Raw genomic sequence first — 25,689 nt, 5'->3', positions numbered from 1 at the left:
AAATGACCAAAATTAATGACTCAAAACAACCTGAGAATTGTTGCGGGATTTGGTGTCCGCTCTAATTTAATCCAGAGAGAGAGAGAGAGACAAAGACAACTTCCTGCTCATCATTTATAGGTTTGCAGTTCATCAGACCAGATACACCTGTGGGATGATCATAAGTAACAGATAAACCAGTAGGGGAAGGGAAGACTCAACACAGGTCAAGCAAACCAGCCAAAAAATTTGCTAAACATGGTGAACAATGTTGTTCATATAGTTCATGCTGTCATTTCGATAATGTAAGCAGTTTTCTTAGGCTTAATCTGAAGGCATGACCCTGGATGTGAATCCTTGTCACCAGAGTCAACGTCCTATATATTGTGCACCCACCATTTACCCATCAATAATCAGGTAAGCTTGTTGTTTACTGGTACACACTACTTTTTTTTAGACAATTTGAACATAAACTTCAGCAAAACCATTAATTGTTCTAAGAAACAAGTAGTGATATTGTAAATATATTGTTTGTCAAGCAGCACATGTCTGACAGTGACTGTGCCGTTAGATGCATAGAAAACAATACATATATATTCTAATTTTTCGTTTCAGTCATCCCTCTACTAAATAGTAAGATTCAAATTACTATCATTTGACATTATGATTGTGGAAATATTTTGCTGTCAGCAATCTTTAGCTCACTTTTAGTAATTGTCAGCTTGTTAACTTTCTCCTCTTGGCTAACCCAGCGTGTCCCTGCTGAGCAGGGATCAAATCCTGTCTGAGCTTCCTCTTCTGCCTTTGCTCTCTCCTTTTGTAGTTTCCCATCATCTAAGTAAACATCGAAAAGCTCTAAAGGTGTGGAATGTGCTTCTCGTCATTTATAAATATCCTTGACTGTCACATTGCTAGAGGCTATACTGTAAACTCAGAGAGAACTGCTAAGGGCTTCTGTGTTGATGTAAATTCATGGCATCTTGATTCATGTCAGTTAAGATGGTGCTGTAAAGATGAACAACTGGGTGAGAAGCTGAGGGGAAGTGTGAAGGGACAAATGTAATCTGCTTATCAGTGAATAAGACATTCACAATGTCATAATGTGGGTTTCATGTAAATGCAGATATACAAATAACGCAAAAATATGAATATAGCAGTTCATCAGCTGGAACTTCAGCAACAGCCCAACTGCTTTAAATTCATTTTAAAGAGTTTAAAAAATATATGGAATGAGCTGTAATCCTCCGGTGAGAATATGCAGTTTAGGATTTCAGAGGCTTTCCTGTCTGTCTCAGTGTCTTTCAGTGTCCATGGATACTTTGCCTTGCCACATGTTAATGTGACAGCTCGTAACTCAGTTCAATTGAACGTGTTATTGCTCAAGGAGAGCAAGTGTCAGTCATTTCCCTCTGCAGGCCAAACCATGAATAATTGTTATTTCAAGGAAAACAGGGGTCTTGAGTTGAAATGACAGCAGTTCAATGGGATTTTGTTTAAGGCTAAAAATTTCATGCATTTTTTCCAGTGCTGCAGTACTGCATTGTACAGCATTAGATATGTTTTGATTTTATAATATAGCTGACGACATGCCTGGTGTCACAATGAACCCCTGCTGCAACACATCTGACTCAGTTAGTCTGCTGTTTTCAGCCAATTAAATTAGAGAAGTAGATGCTTGATTCTCAGGACACTGAATTGTTATTCACCTCTTTGCCTCACGTAGCCGGAGCTGGCCGCAGGTTTGCTGTAATCGCCTTGACTGCCCTTTGTTAACTCTTAATAGACTTTTGAGGTGGCAGGCTTCTGTTGCTGGTGATTAATGATCAGATGTCATCACAGCTGTAATCGAAGTGAGTGATAGTTTAATAATAGAGCCGCCTCACCAGTGGAGACTGGATCTGTGCTGTCATATCAGGAAAAAGGAAGATGCCATTTTTAGGAAGCGCATTGTCACAGACATTATGAGAATCACGCAGCATAAGAACATTTTCTCTGCACAGTCTACCTGCATAATACAAAGTGCTAATGGATTTAGACGCCATGGAGCAGGTCTGTGCATCTGTGGTATTGGCTTTTCAGGACATTTCAGGACAAATGGTTTGTACAGTTCAAAGAAATCATGCAAACAAAAACATCTGAAAACACTGGAACCTGTTTTTTTTTATTATTTCCAATTGGACAACTCAAGTTTGAACTGATTAATTTACATCAGTAGCAGAACATTGTTAGTTTGGTGTTCATGTTCCATAAATATGTTGCATAGAAAACTGAAGAGAGTAGCCTATGGGTAGATGACGTGGTGGTGGAGGGGTTGTATGAAGAAGAAACTTAAACAATCTGCGAAACTGGATACTTGCATTCAATATATGACATGAGGGCGATCGTGGCTCAAGACTTGGCAGTTCGTCTTGTAACCGGAAGGTTGACGGTTCGAGCCCCGGCTCGGACAGTCTCGGTCGCTGTATCCTTGGGCAAGACACTTCACCTACCGCCTACTGGTGATGGCCAGAGGGGCTGATGGCACGATATGGCAGCCTTGCTTCTGTCAGTCTGCCCCAGGGCCTCCACCAGTGTGTGAATGCGAGAGTGAATGAATAGTGGAATTGTAAAGTGCTTTGAGGGCCCCGAAAAGCGCTATATAAATACAATCCATTATGAGGAAAGTGAAGAATTTAAAGTATGTATGGCACACAGCATCTTGAGCTGCTTATCTGAACTAGCTCGGACTTCACAATCTAAAAAGTGATTAAATGATGCAAGTAAATTCATCATATCTAACTTGCTGGATCTTAAATTAAACAGTAATGTAGATGAAGACTGTTTAAAAACATTGTATCCAAAGACATTAAAAAAAATTACACCAATCCTTATATAACAGGGCACTGAAACAGTACATTGTTCAGCCATAATTATATAAGAGTTTACACTAAACAGATTTTAACATTAGGTAAATGATTCGACTCGGTAATAAACATTTTTCTCCATGCACTACTGCCATACAAGTTTAAGTTCATTCTAGAAAATGCCATGTTTTTGCTTTTACACCCAACTTTTTGTTCATTGCTAAGGCGTATGACTATCATTACTCTGCATGCTGCTTATTCTGATAACACACTGGCAATGAGAGCCCAAGTGACTTTTTCTTGTAATTTATTGGGTAACTGTTTCATTGTTAAATTACTCCTGAGACTGGATAAACACGGCATGTAATGGATACTTTAGTTTGGGCGTCTCTGCGGTCAGTCTGTGAGCTTGCATATTGTTTAATGGGCAGGGTTCATTATTACTCCTTCTAATGGCAAACACTGGTTGTCCGATGGGAGGTAAAGACATTCACTAAATTTCTTTGCCCCTGCAGAAACACTTCACAATGTGATTAATGGTTTCTAAGCTAAATCCCAAACAGATTTGCCAACTCATTAAACTGATTTATTAGTCATACTCTGTTGCAACACCTTGATTGATTAAAAGATATAGGAAGAATGGTGTGCAGAAAACACTGGTTAGTTCCTTAGCTCTCACAGTCAAATGTGTTTTCTTGCTAATTATAAAAAATAAGGTCGAAAACAATAGTTGTTAATGGAATATAATAATGATCATTTAGATTAAATTTTTTTTAAAAAGGAGAAAAAGCCCCACTGGAATCATTGTTTTAATGGGTACATCTAAATAGTGAAGCAAAATGTTCACGCTCCATAAGCTCAACTGTGATACAAAAATCATTAATGAGCAGCCATTAATACCCCACAAACATGGCACATATCTCACATTAATAGGGCAACACTACAAAGCACAGAAATGTAGCAAAGATCTCACATTGAGTCTTCGATTTTAAGGAGGCAGTGTTGGTAGCTACGAAGAGGAAGAGAAGTGGTCTAGATGACATACCTGTGCATATATGGAGATGTCTAGGGATGGGGTCTAGGGGAGGATACCCGAGAAATGGAGAAGAAGTGTACTGGTACAAATTTTCAAGAAGACGAGTGATGTGCAGAACAGTGGTAACTGCAGAGGGATAAAGTTGATGAGCCATGTCAAGCTATGAGAAAGAGTTGAAGTTAGGTTAAGAAGAGAACTGATGATCAGTTCCTGTCAAGAAAGAGTACTACAGATGGTCAGATGGAGCATCATTTCTTTGCGGATCTAGACAAAGTGTAAGATAGGGTGCCAAGTAAGAACTGCCACAACATAAAAAGCCGCAACATAACTAAGGAGATGAACACAAACAAGGCCACCCTGAGGGGAATCAGTTTAAAAAAAAAAGGTTTATTGCAAACTTTAAACAGAAAACTGACAGGGCTGTGTTCAACACGCCACTGGGCAACCAATTAACACATAAGGCAAACACAGGTGAGAATAACAAATGACAAGTCTAAACAGGCTAAGCTCAACCATACACCGGGGTTAACCCACAAAGTTCACCACTTTGAATAGAGTTGAGCGAGCACAGTTCACAGAGGGAGGCAGGAAGGGCAAATTGCACACTCTCCAAAACAGATGCCCCGAGTGAAGGTTTTCCAGTGTTTTGTAGCGGCAGGTGAGCACGATCAGCCACTGATTGCTTCACGGAGTGCCACAGGATCCCCAGGCAGCCAATCGTCTATGTAGGTTGCCATAGTGCAATCTGCATGCACAGGGGCTGGCATGAGTCTCCAGCTAGCCAATCGTCAGAGAGTCCTGGCACTCTTGGCTTTGCTTGAAGGGAAAAGGCGGTCTCACTTTCTCCAAGGCCCAGGGCCGTAACAGGTACTGTATGAGGAAGTCAAGAATGACAGAAGTATGTCAAGTACTGTATAAGAATAACCAAACTGTGGTGAAGTGTGTGGTAGGAGTGACAGGTGGGCTCAAGGTGAGGATTGGATTACAACAGTGATAAGCTCTGAGCCTTTAATTTGGAATATTGATGAACAGGTTGACAGTTGAGGTCAGACAGAAGTTCTCAAACTATAATGTTCACAGATGATATTGTGATCTGTAGTGAGAGTAATAAGATACCAGGTAGAAGAGAACCCGGAGAGGTGGAGGCATGCTCTGGAGGGAAGAGGAATGAAAGTCTGTAGAAGCATGACAGAATATATGTGTGAATGCAATACGTGAGGGAGAGAGCTGTAACAGTGAATTTGTAATGAGTAGAGGCAGTAAAGGCAGATGAGTTTAAATACCTTGAGTCAACCATCCAAAGCAATGGACAGTGTACAAGAGAGGTGAAGAGGAGAATATAAGCAAGGTGGACTGGATGAAGACAAGTGTCAGGGTGATTTGTTACAGAAGAATAGCAGCAAGAGTGAAAGGGAAGGTTTACAAGTGATGTGTGGTTTGGAGATGGTGTCAGTGACAAAAGGACAAGAGGCAGAGTTGGAGCTGAGAGAGTTGAAGATGTTAAAGTTTTCACTGGGAGCACTGGGAGCGACGAGATTTGAATATAAATGAGTTTCAGAGGAATAGCTTGGGTTGAGTGTTTTGGAGACAGAGTTAGAGAGGCAAGAGTGAGATGGTTTTGAAATGTGCAGAGGAGGGATAGTGGATATGTTGGACAAAGAGCTCCACACTCAGTGGGATTGAAAGGATTGAAAATGAAGCTGCCAGCCAGGAACAACAGTTTGGTATGAGTTTTAAAGAAGAAAAAAAATCTTTAAGGTCAACTCTAGAATACAGAATAGTTCAACCAAACCAAACCGGTTCAAAAGTAACTGTATTTTACTGAAAACTGCATCCAAGACAGCAGCAATTGCAGCAATTTCCCAGGTTGTCATGCCCAACTGATTGTTGCGATTTTTGTGGCTGTAGTGCTCCTTCCACCCACTTCAAAGGGGTGTGCTTTTAGCCAGAAAAGAAGGTTGGCTTGTTAAGTACAATCCAAGTCAACTCCATTAGCAGAAGAGAAATATGGACTGAGTAGGTACAGCACAACTATTGCTATCTTAATTAAGTCGGAGATAAACTAAAGAAACTTCTGCATTGGCTTCATTTTTCTGAATTTCCCATCTGGTATGCTGACTACGGTATATATGAGTAATGCACAAGTTACAGATGCACTTTTATTTTCACTGAGAGAATGAACAGAGAACTTATGTTGAACTGGCAAAATGCAGTAGTGTTTTTTAAGTCCAAGCCACGGTAAAATGACAGTAATACATTCTGAGTTCATTGATTGTTCACAAGGAGATGATTCAAAGCTGACCTTTACTTGTTCTGATGGTCTGCATCCCTGATGAACCTGCATTGCTCTTTGGAAGTTTAAGTTGTTCAGCAAAGCGCATCTGGAGAAGATCAGTTCTTTCTTCGCCTCAGTCTTTCTGTGCTGGAAGTGACACAGCAATTTGCAGCTATACACTTTGTAGCCTATTAACAGTATAGCACACATGCAGGATCACACATAAAGGCCTGCTTCCTCATTAACAGTTTTAAATTAAATTCTGCTGAATTTTATCAGCGCTATCTAACCATTTGTTAACCTAGGCTTTCTGCTTCACAAGGGATGTTTTTCTTTACATGACTCATACTCTTCACAAAATGATCCCTAATGTCACCTGCTCCAATCAGAGAGGTTACATGATGATGATGATGATGATGATGATGATGATGATGATGATGATGATGATAAAATGGAGACAATATTGGAATTAATTTTTACTATCTGAATAGGTATTATTGGTGATAGTATTGGTGAAAGTACAAAACATACAACAATACAAAAAAGAAACATGACTTGGCAGAGGGAGGTACTAAGATGGAAGACTGAATGGCTTAAAGCTTGATATAGCTTGCTAGTGTGACTTTTCTGTCTCATATGTGTTCTTTATTTCCTAGCTAAATGACTAGGGTATCCTATACTATACACATAATATGGTCGAGAGGAGATTGTGTGTTCAGGGTTTCAGTTTAAAACTACATGTGGCTAGATGCGCCATGTTCTCATTAATTTTTTAATTTACAGTGTGTTTAAAGCGAAATATAGATTTAATATATAGTTAATTTGCTAAGCTGAACCATCAACATCAGGGATGAAGCCTACCTGTAAAGTTACACCTGCAAAAACTGTGTCACATTATTAGTGAGATTTGTACATATTTAGCCAACGATGCAGGGAATGTGTAAAGGTTTGTATACTTGATTCTAATCTTGTGATAAGTCTCACATTGCAGCTGCTAGAACACAAAACACACCAAGAACTCCTATTCCGTCAGTAGCATTCATTGTACTTTGATCTGTCAAAAAAAAGTGAAGCAGTTTCCATATCTTTATTATGCTATTGGACAAAGTCAGAGCTGAGCACACTCAATCACCTTTAATGTTTAAGAGTATCTAGTTTATAGTTTCAGAGCTTGAATGTGCAAGCATAACTTTAGAAAGAAACAGCAGCACAGAGAAAACAGTCAGGATTAAAATGGTTATCTAGTATTAACATGTTTTTGTTTTTCCTTTCTTTTAAATTGCACTGTGTTTTAAAGCCCAAGATTAAAGACTTCCTCCGGCATTAATTTCCTGTCAACACTTTTGCATTTTGCTGTTATTTTTTGTGTCCTCTAAAGAATTTTATTACCATTTTATCATCATGTGATAATATCTCTGATTGAAGTAGGTGGCACTCATAGAAACCAGAGTCATATAACGTCAGAGTCATATAATAATGTGGAAAACCCCCTATTCTGTGTGAGCATGCTCAGGGCCTGAAACAGAAAACGCAGTTTAAGTGAGAAAGCTGATAACCACTGTTGTTATACCCATTATCTCTCACTGGGATCTTCGGTTTTCTCAAAGCAGCTAACAGAATGAAATCATCTTTAATATATACCCCTCAGGTGGCACACAGAAATAACAACAGATATTGTGACAAAGCCTCAGGAAAGGCAGGCCTGTTTACACGCAAGGGCAATCAGGGAAGTGGCGACAGCTGTGGCAAACTAAACACAGGTGTAGACAATCAAGACAATGACACAGGAAAAAACTAATGGAAGGAAGGAAGGAATACTGAGGAAACTAAACACAAATAACAAACTCCATGTAACAGTAACTGGGACTCAACTACAACAAGAACTAAAGGCTCACAATTGGGAAAAAAGCACATAGAATCACAGTGAAACTGAGCAAAGAAATATAATATTTTAATAACAATTTAACATATTTCTAAAATAACAAGAATGAAATTGAAAATACTAGATGAGAAAGAGGACCAACAGGAAATCGAAATGTTTATATTTATATATGTTTATATTAATCAGAAATTATGAATAATAATGAAACCAAAAACACTAAGAAAATTCAGAACTTACAATACTGGGACAAAATCCAAGTAGTGTTGAAAAATTGAACTTCCAATTAAAGACTTCAGAGAGGTTATGTTTGTAATCGTTTGGTGCCGAATTATGCAGTATTGATAGAAAGCAGTCTGGGATAACCTAATTCAAATTCAAATTCAAATTCAAATTTTATTTGTCACGTACACAGTCATACACAGTACGATATGTAGTGAAATGCTTGGACAACTGCTCGTGACCTAAAGAAAACAAAAAAGGAAAAGGCTATGAATAAGATAGGAAATAAATATGAAAAATTAAAAAGGGTAAATTTAACTAGGAAGGAATAAAATATAAATTAAGGTTAAAAATGAAATAACTGTACAACACAAATTAGAATGAAGGGTAAATTTAACTGGGAAAGAATAAGATAAAATATATAAATTAAAGTTGAAAATAAAATAACACAATATAGAACTATATAAAAATGTATGAAGAAATACAAATAAATATATACACAATAACAGCAGCATATACACAATAACAGCAGCGTGATTTAAGTAATGAAGTGAAAACAATGTCCAGAATGTCCAGTGTGTGTGTAAGAACTGTATGTGTGGGTCAGTACTGTGTGGTGGTGTGATTGAGAGACCGTATCGCCTGCGGGAAGAAGCTCCTCCTCAGTCTCTCTGTGTTGGTCTTCAGGGAGCGGAATCGCTTTCCTGACCTCAACAGAGAGAACAGTCTGTTGTTGGGATGGCTGAGGTCCTTCACGATCTTCCTGGCCTTGGTCCAGCACCGCCTGCTGTAGATTGAGTGCAGGTCAGGGAGCTCGGAGCGGATGGTGCGCTCAGCTGACCGCACAACCCTCTGTAGAGCTCGTCTGTCCTGCATGGTGCTGTTCCCGAACCAGGTTAAGATGTTTCCCGTCAGGATGCTCTCTATGGTGCAGGAGTAAAAGTTCCTGAGCACCTTGGAGGGCAGTTGGAAGTCTCTCAAGCGTCTGAGGTGGTAGAGACACTGACGGGCCTTTTTCACCACGGTGTTGATGTGACAGGACCATGACAGGTCCTGCGTGATGTGAACTCCGAGGTATTTGAAGCTGTCCACTCTCTCCACTGGGCACTCGTTGATGACAGGGGTCTGGTAGTTCCTCTCCTGCTTAGTGCTGAAGTCCACTATCAGCTCCTTTGTCTTACTGACGTTTAGAAGGAGGTTGTTCCTCTGGCACCAGTTCTCCAGATTCCTAATCTCCTTCAGGTAGGCCGTCTCGTTGTTATCAGAGATCAGGCCCACCACGACGGTGTCGTCAGCAAACTTGATGATGGCGGTGGAGCTGGTAGTGGCCACACAGTCATATGTGTACAAAGAGTACAGCAGGGGGCTCAGAACACACCCCTGGGGGGCTCCAGTGCCGAGAGTGGTGGAGGCTGAGACATGTCCGCCCATCCTTACTGCCTGTGGTCTGCCAGTTAGGAAGTTGGAGATCCACAGACACATAGATGAGCTGAGTCCCAGATGCTCCAGCTTGGTGGTGAGTGTGGAGGGAATTATGGTATTAAATGCAGAGCTGTAGTCTATGAAGAGCATTTTAACATAATTCCCCCTTCTAGTGTCCAAGTGAGTAAGTGATGTGTGGAGGAGATGAGAGATGGCATCGTAGAGCTGGGCGATATGAGATTTTTTCATATCACGATATGTTTTTTTCATTTCAGGCGATAACGATATCTATCACGATATAAGCCAAATAACTATATTTGTAAGATTTAAATGTGCCGTTGCTCACAAGTAAAATGTGAAATAATCAGCAGCTTGTTTTTATTTAAATATTTATTTCCCATAATAAGTTCAACAGGGTAGATGTACTTAAGGAACATGAGACTTTTTCAGATAAATAAAGGCAAATATTGCAAACTACACAAAAGGCAGCCGCTAAAGCGTTTAAGTTTCAAAATAGAACAAATGAAACAGACTAAATTGTCAATTCCACTTAGAAACAAAATATTAATTCTAAAAATAAATCTTAGTTTGTTTTACAGAAGAACAGACAAAACTGACTAACTTTTGTCAATATCAAATAAACTGAGAACTAAAAGGAAATTCTCAATCTCTCCTTGTTGTATAGCTTAGCTTTTCAAACAGTTTTAACAGTTACTTTAGTCTGACAAAAGCCGAATGACAAATTAGCGCTTCCAGTCAGAGACTGAGGCTACGTCCACACGTACACGGGTATCTTTGAAAACGGAGATTTTCCGTTTTCGTTTTAAAAAATAATCCCGTCCACACATAAAGGCAGAAATGAAGGAAAACGCTGCTATGAACATGCCAAAGCAGCAGGTGGCGCTAGATTCCTAACCGTGCCGAAATGTTGGCCAATCAGAAGTCTAGAAGCCTCGGTGGGAAAAAGTAAACAAAGCTGGGGCATAGAAGCAGAACAGAGTCGTATGTGTGGAGGGACAGTAACTTTGTGTATATGTAAGCATTTAAACACTGCAGAGAGTAGAATTAACAGTAACAGTATTGTAGAAATTCATTTCACCGAAACAATAACGTGGCGCACAGTGTGACGCATGCACCAGTTTATTGTATTTCCAGACTTGCTTTCGGCACAATTTACAGTGCACGCTACTCTGTTTTTTGTCAGACTTGAAATAGCCGAAATACCTTCAAACTACGGAACTTCTATGGCTCTTCCGTTCGACAATCTCTCCGGCATTGGAACCATCATCTGTTTTCTCTTCGGTCACGCTCGGTTGATTTTTCTAGTCGGCACACTCATTTCCTCCATTACGTGCTGGCTCCATTACCCGCTGGCTGCTTCCCAAACAAACACACGTGCGGCTTGGCACTTGTGCTGTACGTAACAAGTCACGCGACGTGATGCTGCGGCTGTGATTGGTTCGGCTCTGCGCTACTTAATTTGGATTGGTTGACCTTTTTTTTTTTCTTTTTTCTTGAGGACAAGAGCGGCGGGTCTATCGCGATAGCTTAATTTCTCTATCGAGTCAAAGTTATATCGCGATACATATCGTTATCGTTCTATCGCCCAGCTCTATGGCATCGTCTGTGGAACGATTTGGACGGTAAGCAAACTGTAGTGGGTCCAGTGTGTCTGGTAGTGAAGAAATGATGAAGTCTCTGACCAGGCGTTCAAAGCACTTCATCACTACTGAGGTGAGGGCTACAGGGCGATAGTCATTGAGAGAAGCAGGGTGGGGTTTCTTCGGGACAGGAACAATGATGGACTCTTTGAAGCATGTGGGGATCACCGACTGAGATAGAGAGATGTTGAATATTTCAGTGAACACAGGAGCTAGCTGGTATGCGCAGTCTCTTAGGATACGACCTGGGATGCCGTCTGGTCCTGCTGCTTTCCTGGTGTTCACTCTCTTGAAGGCTCTCCTTACTTCATGCTCGGAGATGACGAGCACGTTTCCGGTGCTGGCAGTATCTTCCTGTCTGCAGCCGTTAGCGCCGCTAACACTAGCATTGTTGGAGTCCTTAGCTGCAGCCTCGAAGCGAGCATAGAAAGTGTTCAGCTCGTCTGCCAGAGTCACGGCCGCGTTCGTCATACCGGTTGTTGGTGCTTTATAGTCCGTTATTGTCCTTAGTCCCTGCCACAGGCTCCTAGAGTCACTCTGTTGGAGTTGTGACTCTAGTTTCCTCCCGTAGCGCTGCTTCGCCTCTTTCACCACCCTCCGCACGTTATATGACGCGGCTTTGTACGGGTCCATGTCCCCCGTTATGAGTCCCGTGTTGTAGGCAGGGGTGCGGGATCTCAGAGCGTCGCGGATGGTTTTATCCACCCACGGCTTCTGGTTGGGAAACGTTGTGATAGTCTTTGTCTCCACGGTATCATCCGCTAGTTTCCCGATGAATCCCACAACCGCTTCCGTAAACACGTTGACATCATCATCGGAGCTGTTTCTGAACATGCCCCAGTCTGCGTCATCGAGTGCGTCCTGTAACGCGGCCACCGATTGATCCGTCCAGCGCGCGACCTTCCTCTGAACCGGAACTTCCTGTTTCAGCCTTTGTTTGTATTTTGGGATGAGGAAGATGGCGGCGTGATCAGATTTGCCAAAAGGAGGGCGGGATTGTGCCTTGTAGCCGTCCTTGACCGTAGTGTAGCAGTGGTCCAGTGTCCTTTCACCTCTGGTGGGGCAGGAGATGTGTTGATAAAAGTTCGGCGCTGCGCGTTTGAGGTTGGCGCTATTAAAGTCCCCCGTCACAATAAGCGCAGCGTCCCGGTGTTGTGTCTGGTGCTGTGTGAGTGCCTCATGCAGCTCGCATAAGGCGGTGACCGTGTCCGCTTGTGGTGGAATATAAACGGCACTTATAATGACCGATGTAAATTCCCGAGGTAGATAAAAAGGACGACACATGATGGACAGTAGTTCCAGATTTGGTGTGCAGGAGCGTGTGAGAGGAACAACGTTCGCACTGTTGCACCAGTTGTTGTTCACCATTAAACACACGCCGCCTCCCCTTGACTTCCCCGAGTCCCGTGTCCTGTCCATGCGGTGAACCGAGAAGAACTCGGCCGGCTGGATGGCGTGGTCCGGCACCGCTGGGTTCAGCCATGTCTCGGTGAAGCAGAGGAGATTGCAGTCCCGAATGTCTCTCTGGAACTTTACCCTGGCCCTGAGGTCGTCAAGCTTGTTCTCCAGTGACTGGACGTTGGCGAGCAGGATGCTAGGCAGAGGTGTGCGGTGTGCACGAGCTCTCAGCCTGTTCCTGACGCCGGCTCGCTTCCCTCTAGGCCGCCGCCGCTTCCCTTTGTTCTCCCTCAAGATCTCACTCGGCCAGCTCGGATCCGGAGTTAAAAACTTCGAATTGTGAGTACATTGTAAACCAATAGAAACAAGAGTGTCACTGTCATACCTAATGTACCCAATGGTGGTGATTTTGCCGATTTAGAAACGCTGAAAACTAACTTAAAAAACAAAGACAAAGAAAAAGTGGTCGGAGCAGTCGTGACGGCAGCCGACCTCACCGGCGCCATCACCTAATTTAAATCTTTATGTTATCAGTGCATAGTATAGTCATAAGGTTGAGGGTAATAACATTTTTAATAGATACGTTAATAACTGTAACATAATAAACTTTAACAACAAAGCTGCATATTGCACAGGGCAGTGCTTACCTATACTGCACCACCGGCCTACTGCAGTTGACCAATAAATATAAATATATATATATATATATATATATATATATAACAGATAATAACAAGCAAAATGCTGTACCCGGGTTTAATAGGGAATCCTTGGTACTTCAAATGAAGATGTTCATATTTGTAGGTTATTAATTTTGTAATGATATAGCAGCATCTGGGGGGAACTCAGCATGGAGTCCAAACCCCCTGCTTCCACATTGCCAACAGAGAAAATCATTGAGCAAACTAGCCAGCAAGCTTTTTCAGGTTCACTTTAATATTTAGACTATCTTTCAGCATACTACACTTCATTAATGAGAGGCAAGGACTGACGTGCTTTCTGCAGTTGACCCCAACAAAGCTGTAGATAAGAGATGCAAAAGGATGTTCATTTCTGTGTTTTCTTCCTTTTCTCATTAATATTCTACCACAGTGTAATGTTTTCAAAATTCATTTTTATATGACGCTCATACCGACATTGTAATTATTACCAGAATGGTCAGAGTAGTTATTCTAAGACTAACTCCAGCACAAATTCTAAATGTCACCACTTCAATCATTTAAGTCAGTGTTTTTAAAATTATAAGTGTGTTGGTAAGAAGTGAAAACGTGTCACTGTGACATTATTACATTAAATCAGCTGTTGAATGTTTTAATTAATTAAAAAAAAAAAGTGCAATTGCAGATTCAAATGCAGTGCTGAAGCATCCAGAACAAATTAGCTTTCATCCATGTTCTCCAGGAGCCGGCCTCATTTACTGTATTGAGCAGATCTTCCACCCATGAGTTCATTTTCTTGAAGTGATTAAAATGTCAGAGCCAAGTCTGTAATGCATCCTGACTTAAAGTTTGACCAAGAATTGTGAAGTAGATTGCAAATTACCCCCAAAGAATTTACTACTTATTCTGAGTGAGAAGGTGGTAATCAATCAAGGCACTTCACTCAAATGTCAGTTAATCAAGGTGTGTGTCTGGGTTTTTGTGCATGTGTTTGTGTTCGCAGGTCCAAAAAGCAAAGTGTTCAAATGGGAGTGTATTTTAATTCGAAGCATTTTGATTCAAACTTTCAGAAACAGTGACTGCCCCCCAAACAAGTCTAGGGGAATTAAAATCTATATATTTTGTTGTAACAAATAATTATTATCCACAGAGTTCGTGAGCAGCTTTTGCGTACCTGCTGCTGCAGGAACCCTCAGTTTTATCTTTTTATTTCAGATGCCGTCTGCAGTGCTGATAGTTTCTTGGTATGGTGAGGGGGGGGGGGGGAAAACAAAAACGCTGAAAAGCACAATTTTTGATGATGGGTTCAGACACCTGCCTCAGGTATTGCATATTCTCCTTCGGGCTTGATTCCTGCTATCTCGGTAATGAAGAGACACACAAATGAGGCTGCTACTACTGTGTGTTTAAGTGAGCAAAGGTGTATGCTTTATTAAAATAAAATATTCAGTCTGTTTCAGCTAAAAATCAGCCATACCCGACCGAATTGTGTGATAACCAGACAAATAAACTTGGACATAAACCTTTGCTCCAGTGTTCACGATTAACATCTCTCTAAATATCTCACTAATATAAAAGTGTCCCTGTTAAATGGTTATGATTTTAATATATAAAAGAGGACCATCATTGTTTGATTATTGGATTTTACTTTTTGCTCCCTGGCTGAAGTTATAGCTAGTTAAACAATATGATGAAACATCAGGTAATTATTTAAAGAATCATAAAAAGAACGTGAGAGTCGGAGGATGCAAAGCCGAAGATAAATGTAAAAATAATTTATGTGTAAACAGATAATGAAGAAAAAACACAATTTGTTTCATAATTGGTAACAAATTGTGCTTCATTCAAGAAATTCCCTCAGAAAACAATAATTAACTCATATAAGATTTATTCATCCATTAATGACAATTACTGTAAACACCTGAATAGTTTTAGTAGGAATCACACTCACTGCTGGTGTAATGCTTTCCACTCAGGCCTGAGAAAAAGTTGGTGGAGATATCCTGTACAGGCTGGGAAATCAGCCCTATTCAATTCTGAAATAGATTTTTAGATGTTCCCTGAAGATATATTTTAAATGGCCTCGTCTCATTTTCCTGGTTTTGGGCTCATAGAACATGTACACAAAAGCTGAGGTAGAAAGCATCCATGTCTGAGATTAACTAAACCAACTGAACACCTCCCAGCACACATTGATGGGAAAAATTTATAGAACTATTACCACTCAATCTAGATTTTATAAATCTTTCTGGACTAAATAGATTAAAACCTAAAATTCTAAACATGTATTCATTATTTCAAAGTTTTCCAATGATTGCATTTGCAGAAAATGCATTTTGTTCAAGTGTATGTAACGTAAAGAAATCATACATTGCTATTTTGTGCTCACTGGTCATTACTTTCTAATACTGGAAGGAAATAATCCATTACTTTAATTCTTTCATAATGTTGGATGTGATATCTGAAGAATCTATTAAACCTACACTGATTACACTTACACCTTCCTATCACTGTGAGTCAGACCACCTTCAGATGTGTTTTAGATGCATTTGATTTCAAATGTATGCTGCATGCATTAGCACCTTTCAAATGTTAATGTGATTTTAACATGCGGCTGACTGCAGTGTTTTCTCTGTGGACATGTTTATTTAAAAAACTACGTGCATTTTCAAGTAAAAACCTTTTGTCTTGAACAAAAGACCAGAACAGGAGAAGCAGGTCACAAATGAAAAAAGCCAGTAGACCATGTGGTTTAATCTGGTTGGTGGATTACTCCTATTAGAAACAAAAAGCATAGCGGTGTACTACAAAGCAGGTTTAATGTAGTTGGGCGTTCTTGGCAAAAACCTCAAACTCCATTTAGAGGTAATGACAGTATAAAAAGTATTTAGCATGTTTCTCTCGTTACCTGGTCTTCCTGCTTCAGGTTCGCATAAAATGTGACATACCATTTCACTCTTTTGAGCATCACGAGAGGTTAAAGTGGAATCGAGCATCTAAGATTGGGTGTAACAGTGCATATATGAAAAAAATGACTTATAAGACACATGATAATTTGTTTTGTGAGCTCCAGTAGATTTTTCTTTGTGAGCACACTGTGATCAGCTGGCCTATGCTGTACTCCAGTACTCTGCGCTCTTTGTGGATTTAGTCAACCTGGTCTACAAGCTATAAGTAGATAAGTATAGCTCTATGGCTGATTTCCAACACTGTTAAAGTCTGAGAAATATGAAAAAATATCAGAAAACACTTAAACATCTGCAAAAATAGAATGACATAAGGCATATAAGGTGAAAACAGAGTTTGTATAATTCTAACAAGCTTAACAGTCAATATTTGCTCTGTCCAATTTTATTCTTCAACACAGCCTGAGCTCTCTTAGGCGAGCTTTCTTGTAATTTTTTACGTAGTCTCCAGGAATAGTTCTCCAGGCTTCTTCAAGCACATTCAAAGCTCTTTTTTGGATGTTGGCTGCCTTTTATTGTTTCATTGTGTGTATCCAGGTGTGCTTTATTTCCACTGACAGTGTATTTGGGATCATCACCCTTCTGAAAAATTAAGCATTTGGCAGTCAGATGATATCCAGGAAGTACTGCATGGTGGATCAAAATCTGACAGGGTTTTTTTGTGTTTATAATTCTCTCAATTTCTACAAGAGTCGCAGCTCCACTGGATGAAATCCAGCCCCAAACCATGACAGAGCCTCTGATGTTTTACACATGGCTGGAGACACGCACTGCTCTCCTGACCTCCTCCGTACATATTAGTGACAGTGAGTCATAGATCAGTGTTAAGTTTAAAACTTTAAATGATATAGCACTTTTAAAAAAATCTTAATTTACACTCTCTCCTTGGCAGCAGATAGCTATGCTTTGGTTCTGTTGCCACAGTTTCTTTTTCCACCATGAACACATAACAATGAATGTGTTGAAGATGTAAGCAGACACGTAAAAAAGGCAAGGCTGTAGCACACACACTCACACACACATATATAACCCACACCTGTCTCTAAAACATTTAGAACATATCAGAGTTTTTGTTTTTTTGTTTTTTTCTGATAATTTTAAAACAGCAAGATTTTTAGACCATTGAGTTCTGACACCCTCCTGACTAATAAAGAAAATGGCAGATCAATGTGAAATTACTGTTATTGATTGAGTATTCTGAGTGATAAATAGCCTACAAAAATAACTGATCAATTTTCTGTGCTTTGAGCTGCCATTCCACTTGTGTAAAAGACACTAGTGCAGCACATAAGGACTAATTATTAAAATAAAATACTGCAACTTAGTTTTCATTTGGTAATATTACAAGTAGTGTTTTTAAGACAGTTTAAAAATTGTGTGTATAAATGTATTCCTTCAGAAGAAACTCAAAGCAAACTGTAAATAAAAGACAATGTGACATTTTCAGATGACTTCATGTGTTTGGCATCAGGGACAAAGGGAGCCAACTTTGTGACACTGAAAACTTTAAGTTCAACATAACATGATTTAATTGTGCTTTGTAGAATACCATCAGGATGGAAACAGGACAATTACTCCAAGCCACACTTGATCAGTTTCACAAAAAACAACTTCCTGGTCCAGCCTCACATACGATTCAACAGCAGATACGGGAGGTATGCTTTAGACTGTGATTGACATGTTGCTATGGTATTAAAGCACAGTGCGCCTCAGTTTCTCAGCCGTGCCTCATCGGGCTTCAGAACACCAAGATGTTTTTGATGATGATGATGATGATGATGATGGCTTCACAACTGGGCTTTATTAACACAGTAGCTTATAACATCCTTTCCTCCCTTAACTTAAAAATAGAAATGTATTTGAGATTCGTGGGTTTTTTTGTTCTTTTTCTTTAAGGAGATCTTGTCAATACAATATCCATGTCTAGTCCTGCGCCTCACTGGGAATAAACAAGCTTAAAAGACAGGCTCACTACCAGTGGGAGTTAGGAATCCCTGTCAAATATCTTCTAAATTTGACATCCTTATCGTTTTCATAAATGTCACAGTCCCAGCCTCTTCTCCCTGCACTGCAAAGGTGTTAACATGTTCTCTACAGAAAAAGAGTTGTATATGCTTGCACAGTAAACACTATGTGCCCTTTCTCTGTATGTGTTAATGTTAAGCTTTGTGTAATATTAAATTGCAGTTTTTAACCAGTGCATATTGAATTTACTTTGCAACTACACAATCTTCATCTCTGAGGGTGGTAAAAACGTAAGGAATTGACAAATCAGATAACAAAAACACTTATTCGAGAAGACAACTGAAGATCTCTTTAGGTTCTGCACCGCCTTTTTTTATTTTTATTTATTTATTTTTCCAGTGTGTAGCAAAGCTGTTTGCTTGGAAGGTGCTGTTCTTATAAAAGATTAATAGTTCCCTGGTGGCCCCGAGGCACCCGAGCCAACAACTAAGGATTCATAAATAAAACTAAATGGATCAATAATTCCAAGACTGTAGAGGTAACCTATGGCTACCCCTACCTCGAAAGAAAAGGCTTTCAGAAAGGTTAGGTTTTAATCGAAGCCTTCCTCCGGTAATAATAAAGAAAGTTTGATATTTATCATCAGAACTGTGTAGTAATGTATCTGATATCCAGAAACCAATTCACATGCTGAGAATGTAGCTATGTAACATGGTTTAAAGTCACCCAGCACTGTGCTGGACTTGCAGATCAAAAGTATAATGTTTATTTTTGCCATGTCCAGAACCTAATTACTGAGGTTATATGGACACTAAATGTGGCTAATTACTAACCACAATACCATAGATAGTATTTTTTCCACAGATGCATATGATCCAGTCATGAAGCATATCAGTATGTTATGTGTGTGTTCTAAGTACTCATGCAAATGAATGTTGAAGACTAGCAAACAGAAAGCATTCTCCAAGGCTTCAAGGCTCATCTGACACGCCAACATCCGAAGTTAATGTCAGTGTTTTTTGAACATCTCTCACTACCTGTCGTTTGTTTTAATTAGCGCTACACAAGGGAGTTGGGGTTTGACACTTTACAATCTTTAAACTTTTTACTGATGTTTCAGCATTGTTTCAGTGTGAACTTTGTGTCAACCCCAACTTTAGATAAACTATGTGGATAAAAGAGTACTGGGCCAGAATCCCTAATCTTTGAATTCAGGTGTTTTCAGTCCTATTGCAGCAAGTGTACAAAAATCAAGCCAGTAACCATGCAGTCTGCCCTGTGGAGGAATAGATCATTCTAAAGAGCTCACTGAATTTGACCGTGATACTGGAATAGGATGCCATCATTGTGATCAGTGAGTCCATCAAATGTTCTCCATCCTAGCTGTTCCACAATCAGCTGTAAGTGGTATTATTGCAAACTGGGAGGTGTAAGGAAGCACAGTAACTCAGCAACAAAGTAAGAGACAGCATAAAGTTACATAGTACTCTGTTGGCCCAGCAACTGCAGAGTTTGAAACCTCCTCTTGCATTAACATCTGTGATTAAAAAAAAATGCATGCCAGGAACTTCACAGCATGGGTTTCTATAGACGAGCAGCTCCTGGAGGTTTAGGTGTCCCGGTGCAGTCTACTACAGCATACACTATATCTGGGTGTATGTTGTTTTGAGATTTCATGTACAGTACAGAGTCTAAGGAGCTGGAAAGAAAAGTGTCTGGACTTCTTTAAGCTTCTTGAAGAAGTTTCACCTCTCACCTGAGAAGCTTCTTCAGTTCTAAGAGCAATTGGTGCCGAGTCCCAGATTTTAAGCCCTATTGGGAGTGTCACTAAGAGGGTCTTGGACTCCCTGTTGTCCCTCTGCCTAATCACAGCCAAGGTGTAAAAACGGGTGTTGGTCACAATCAGCCAAGGTTTCAGGTGATTGTGAGACCTTGCCCCACCCTATCATGTGAATTACTGAGAACAAATGACCCAATGTGTGAGTGACTGTTAAGGTGTCTGGGAAGGGATCTCAAAGCTGGATTTTCACTAGCTGGGCCCACGTCCTCCGTTTAGGTTAGACAGCATTTTAGTAGATGAAGGTGAATGGCTTGGACGTGAATTGAGCAGCGGTTTGGGGAAGGCCTCGAAGGGGACTGCTGGTGGCTCCCGGGCCTAGCAGATCCCCATGTACTAAATAGAAGCGAAGAAGTTAAAGAATTGGCACATAAACGAGAATGAACAGCTTGTAGAACTGGGGGAACATATATAGATAAGAACCGGAAGAAACATGTTTGGAGGCGTGGTCCCACCCCTGAAATTCGATACTTTATCTCCACATAGATGGCAGACAGTTGGTGTCGTGAGCCACCCCCTCTGTTCAAGCAGGGTCGTTCACAGTGGACGTAGATGGCTTCTTTCATCTGGGACTCTCCACCAATTGCTCTTAGAACTGAAGAAGCTTCTCAGATGAGAGGTGAAATGTCTTCAAGAAACTTAGATAAGCCCAAACGCTTTTTTTCCCCAAGCTCCTTAGACTACGATGACCTGGATGACTGAGACCCTTCACAGACATTTACAGTACAGACATTTAAGCATTCTTTTTAACATGCCATCAACCCAGCATTTGTCCTAACCACCAAATATCAAACATATTGCAGACACAAAATATTAATGTTATGTTTTCAGGTACTCTGTAATCTGTAATAATAAACATAAAAGGCTATTTTAAAAGAACTGTCTCGGAGCTGTTCCTATCAAATTGGTGAGTTATTTTGCCAAAGCTACAGCAGTCACTTGAATATGTAGAGCAAAGACATAACTATAGAGAAGTATGGATGATCTCTGAATCGTGAACAGGGGATCCATTGTCTCAACAGCCAACACCAGATGGTTATTAATCAACTTTTATTGAACCAAAGTGCCAAAGCAGAATGACATATTACACTGCGAAGGGAAACTCTTGTGACAAATAGGACGAATAAAATCATTTGCCTGTGGATGTGCAAAGCCATTATCTTGGCAGCATGATGATGATAATTATGATGCATGTTTTGGTTGTACAAGCTGTCCTGTCAGCACCGAATGCCTAACAAATACATCCACACCGTGTTTATTTGGGTGTTTGTTTTAACAATGCAGTGCAAAAGACGGACAACTTTCTTTGTTAGCTCTTAAATATTTTGTATTTTTCTCTTGCTGTTATACAAAAGTCAGTAAGATTTGACATTGACATTTAATTAATGCTTTTTTTGTTTCTTCTTTCCTTATATTATTAATTAATATTTTCAATGCAAGACCAAAATAGACATATTTGTGAGTAATAACTTTATAACTATAATAAAAAGAATTAGAGACACACTAAGTTTAAATTTCAATTTGCCATTATGCATAATTTGTGCTTTTGATTTTGGTTGTTATTAATGACAATATGCTTAACTAAAGATTTTGGATCTTCCTCATTGTGGAATTGCTGCTTGCCTAAAAATATTTGAACACCCACTTTTTTTAGCTCTGTGATCCAACTGACAGCCTTTAAACTTCCACCTAAGATAGATGTGTGTGTGTGTGGGGGGGGGTTCAGTCATAAAACATAAAAGCATGTGGAAATATTCCTGGACATGAAAATAACAACTCCTGGTGACTCATTCATGTGAATTTTATTTTTTGTCTTTCTTCCCAGGGGACTAATGCCACGTACACTAGACAGCCAGATCACATTAGAGAAGACTCCCAGCTACTTTGTTACCAGAGAGGCTCCCAGACGCATTTCCAGCATGTCCCATGAGACCAAGCTGATCGTTGTGGTGCGTAACCCAGTCACAAGAGCCATTTCTGACTACACACAGACGCTTTCCAAGAAGCCTGACATTCCCACGTTTGAAGAGCTGGCCTTTAAGAACAGAAGCTTAGGTCTTGTTGATACTTCCTGGAATGCCATTCGGATTGGGATGTATATTGTGCACCTGGAGAACTGGCTGCAATACTTTCGCTTGTCGCAAATGCACTTTGTGAGCGGTGAGCGACTGATAACAGATCCAGCAGGGGAAATGGGACGTGTCCAGGACTTTTTGGGACTGAAACGAATTATTACGGACAAACACTTCTACTTTAATCGAACCAAAGGTTTCCCCTGCCTGAAGAAACCAGAGAGCAGCAGCCAGCCACGATGCCTCGGTAAATCCAAGGGTAGGACTCATGTACAGATTGAGGAGGAGATCATAGAACAGCTGCAGGAGTTTTATAGACCATTTAACATCAAATTCTATGAAACTGTAGGACAAGACTTCAAGTGGGATTGAATGTACCTTATTGAGAGAGTGTTGTTTATTAAAATGTCTGTACCACTGGAGAAATGTATCTTTAACAAAATATTTGAAAGAAAAGTTTATTGAGATATGTAGATTAAAGAAAAGATCTAAAAGAAATGATATAGAACTCTGACTTCAAAGCTTAAATATAGAAATGATTTCACAACATTCCCGATCATTCTGGGGACAAAAATTTCTTTAAGAAAACACTTAATATATACAAACACGGTTTTCTTGTCATACATGGCATTAGGAATTCATTAACATGCAAATAGTTCTCCATTAACTAATTCATTAAGAAGTAGCCAACACCTTCTTAATGAATTAGAAGGCTTAGTCATTTAGTCACACCAGACATAAAAAGATTGCATTGCTTGAATATTCATTAACAAGATTGCTTATTTATTCAGTATTTCTGCTGGAACTGAACCACTGTCTTTACTGTCAAAAAGCACTCAACATGATGTCGCAGCAAACCGCCAAACCGATAATAAAACCAGCCTGTCAGTTATTCTGCAATGCATTTTATTGCCTTACTGTTGACAAAAGCTTGCAAGGAAAATTAAGAATGTGTGAATAAAAAAAATAAAATGTGAATAAAAATCATCATCTTTATTAAAATGGCTTCTGTATTACTGATAAAGGTTAGAATTTGCTGAACTCATTCAGCTCTTGCTGTGTTTACATTTTTGTTGTGATCATCAAAATAAAAGACTGCATTCAAGGTTTTATCTTTTTTAAATTCTTGGTGTGAATAATCTTATAATAGAGATATAATAAAGACATTTTTCCCAGTTAGAAAGCACAAGATCACTTATACACAACCATCTTATCTATTGAGATAAAAAAAAAAACTAAAAAAATTCTCCTCTCGCCCCTGCGGGTGGTATTGCCTTCAACCTCGGGTCCTCTACCAGAGGCCTGGGAGCTTGATGGTCCTGCGCAGTATCTTAGCTGTTCCCAGGACTGCACTCTTCTGGACAGAGATCTCTGATGTTGTTCCTGGGATCTGCTGGAGCCACTCACCTAGCATGGAAGTCACCATACCAGGTACTCTGATTACCAGTGGGCCACTGATATCTTCACCCTCCACATCTTCTCGAGCTCTTCTCTGAGCCCTTGGTACTTCTTCAGCTTTTTGTGTTCCTTCTTCCAGATATTGCTGTCATTCAGTATCGCTGCATCTATCACTACAGCCGTCTTCGTCTGGTTGGTTAGCCACCACCATTTTGTTCGTCTGTATATGGAAGTCCCGCAGGATCTTAGATCGATCATTCTCAACCACCCTATGAGGCGTCTCCGGCACAGATGTTCCTGTACACTATGCCGGCCACTTAGTTATGCCGTTCCACTGGTGGGACTTCTGGATGTCAGCCTCTTCCTCTATCTGCCGGTGGTACATACCATGCAAGGGCCACATTAACCACATAAATTTCACTCTGAAGCCAATCAGAGTGGTCATTAATGATTTCCACTGATGACTCCAAAATTCTCAGAAAAAAAGGAGAAAATGAATGAAAACAAAAGTCAATCTTCAAAAGTACTGATGAGCTTAAAGAGTCTGACTGTAGAGTCTGAGATAGCTCTTGGGTTTGTTTGTTTTTTTGCAGTTTCTCTAAGTACTGCACACTCTGGGCCTGGGCTGAATTTGGTGGGATGTCCACTCCTAGGGGCAAGATTAGGGCATTGTGTTATCACACAGCTGTATGTAATCAGAAAATATCTGAATCTAAAACTTTACAAATAAAAATTACACACACTTTTCATGACATCAGCTAAACTTAATAGAAACTACAAATGAAAATGCCTCACAGTGTCATTTTCAGTGATGTTTCACAGTAATGACACGGGATAGCTTCATCTTGAAAGTGTGGATCATATTAGAATATTCTATATTAGAATATAGAATATAGAATATATATATATATATATATACAAGGAAAACATCCTGGCTGAACCAATTTGCTGTACTAATTTTCAAACTAGTTCTTGCATATTTAGCATATGAAAAGCAGTAAATTCTTCTATAGGTGTTTCACTTTCATTGTTTAATCTCCTGATACAGGGCTTTAAATTCAGGAGTTCTATCTAGTCACACTTAGACTAATGTGCAAATGTGACAATGTGACCTTCCATATTAAGGAAATTAGATATTCACTTGCATTCCGACTGTGCTCCACCAGTACATGTCCGTCGGCCAACGGCAGTATTTAAACTGTCATTTGTGATATTCCCCATTAATTTTTGATTAACCTGCCAATGCTGTCTTCAGCTGCCTGCTACTTAGTGAGCCATCAGCAGACACACCAGTTTAGCAACAAGCTCAACTTTATCTCTGCTCAGTTAATTATAACTTTTCCCCAAGAATGCTTAGAGCTTGATGACATGGCGCTGAGGAAAAGCTCCCACATCATTGCCACCATATGATACCCAATGAATACTCTCATGTGTTATCAGTCCTAAATATGACTTTTTTCCCCGTGTGACTTCTATTAAAAGATAATAAACTTTTTTGGAAATATTCATGCTTCCTTAACCAAATGCAACAAATTGCACTGGGCCACATAGCTTTTCCACATTTATATTTTTGTTGTTGTTGCTTCTTTTTTTTCTTTTTTTTAAGACAACCTACGCCTTCAATGTCACAGATGTAGCTGCGGCGATCAAAGCACACAGTTCATTGATGTATATATTGTATTAACTCCTCATTATGAAGAAACAAAGGTTCACAAGCTGTCTGACTAACCTTTCTAACCTTCAAAGTAAATACCAAAGAAGCTCTTGTAAATGTCATGAACTTTGAAAGACTCCCAGGTAAAATACACCTCTGCTACTCATCAGAAATGTCTGGCCGTACACACTGAAATCCATTACCATGGAGTCCATTTATTTTCCTTTTTATTAAATAAAAATAAATAACGAAGCAGAATTCAAATATGTCTTTTACAGTCACCTCTTGTGGACTCTAAAGCTGCAGAGTGCTTTTGAAACTGCCATTATAAAAGTCTATTGAGCTTGTATTTCAACCTCGAAACTTCTCACACACTTCACAATCATCTGTGCGTGTGTGCCACTGTATTTTAGGTAAGACATC

At 39.8% G+C, this 25,689-nt stretch overlaps 1 protein-coding gene across 1 annotated transcript in view; it reads left to right on the top strand.

Moving 5' to 3' along the window:
• Positions 1-23,430, top strand: part of hs3st2 (heparan sulfate (glucosamine) 3-O-sulfotransferase 2) — a 34,798-nt gene extending 11,368 nt beyond the window's left edge. Inside the window, exon 2 of the mRNA XM_086289657.1 lies at positions 21,968-23,430. Coding sequence (XP_086145783.1) covers positions 21,968-22,586 — 619 coding nt within the window. The 3' untranslated portion in view covers positions 22,587-23,430. The remainder of the gene's footprint in view (positions 1-21,967) is intronic.
• Positions 23,431-25,689: the final 2,259 nt, after the last annotated feature.

Source organism: Aulonocara sp. 'chitande type north' Nkhata Bay, linkage group LG4 (genome assembly GCF_057382095.1).
Source record: "Aulonocara sp. 'chitande type north' Nkhata Bay isolate Kocher_YH1m ecotype deep benthic linkage group LG4, A_spYH_male_GT1.1, whole genome shotgun sequence".
NCBI lineage: Eukaryota > Metazoa > Chordata > Actinopteri > Cichliformes > Cichlidae > Aulonocara > Aulonocara sp. 'chitande type north' Nkhata Bay.
This window is presented reverse-complemented; position numbering and strand designations above follow the sequence as displayed.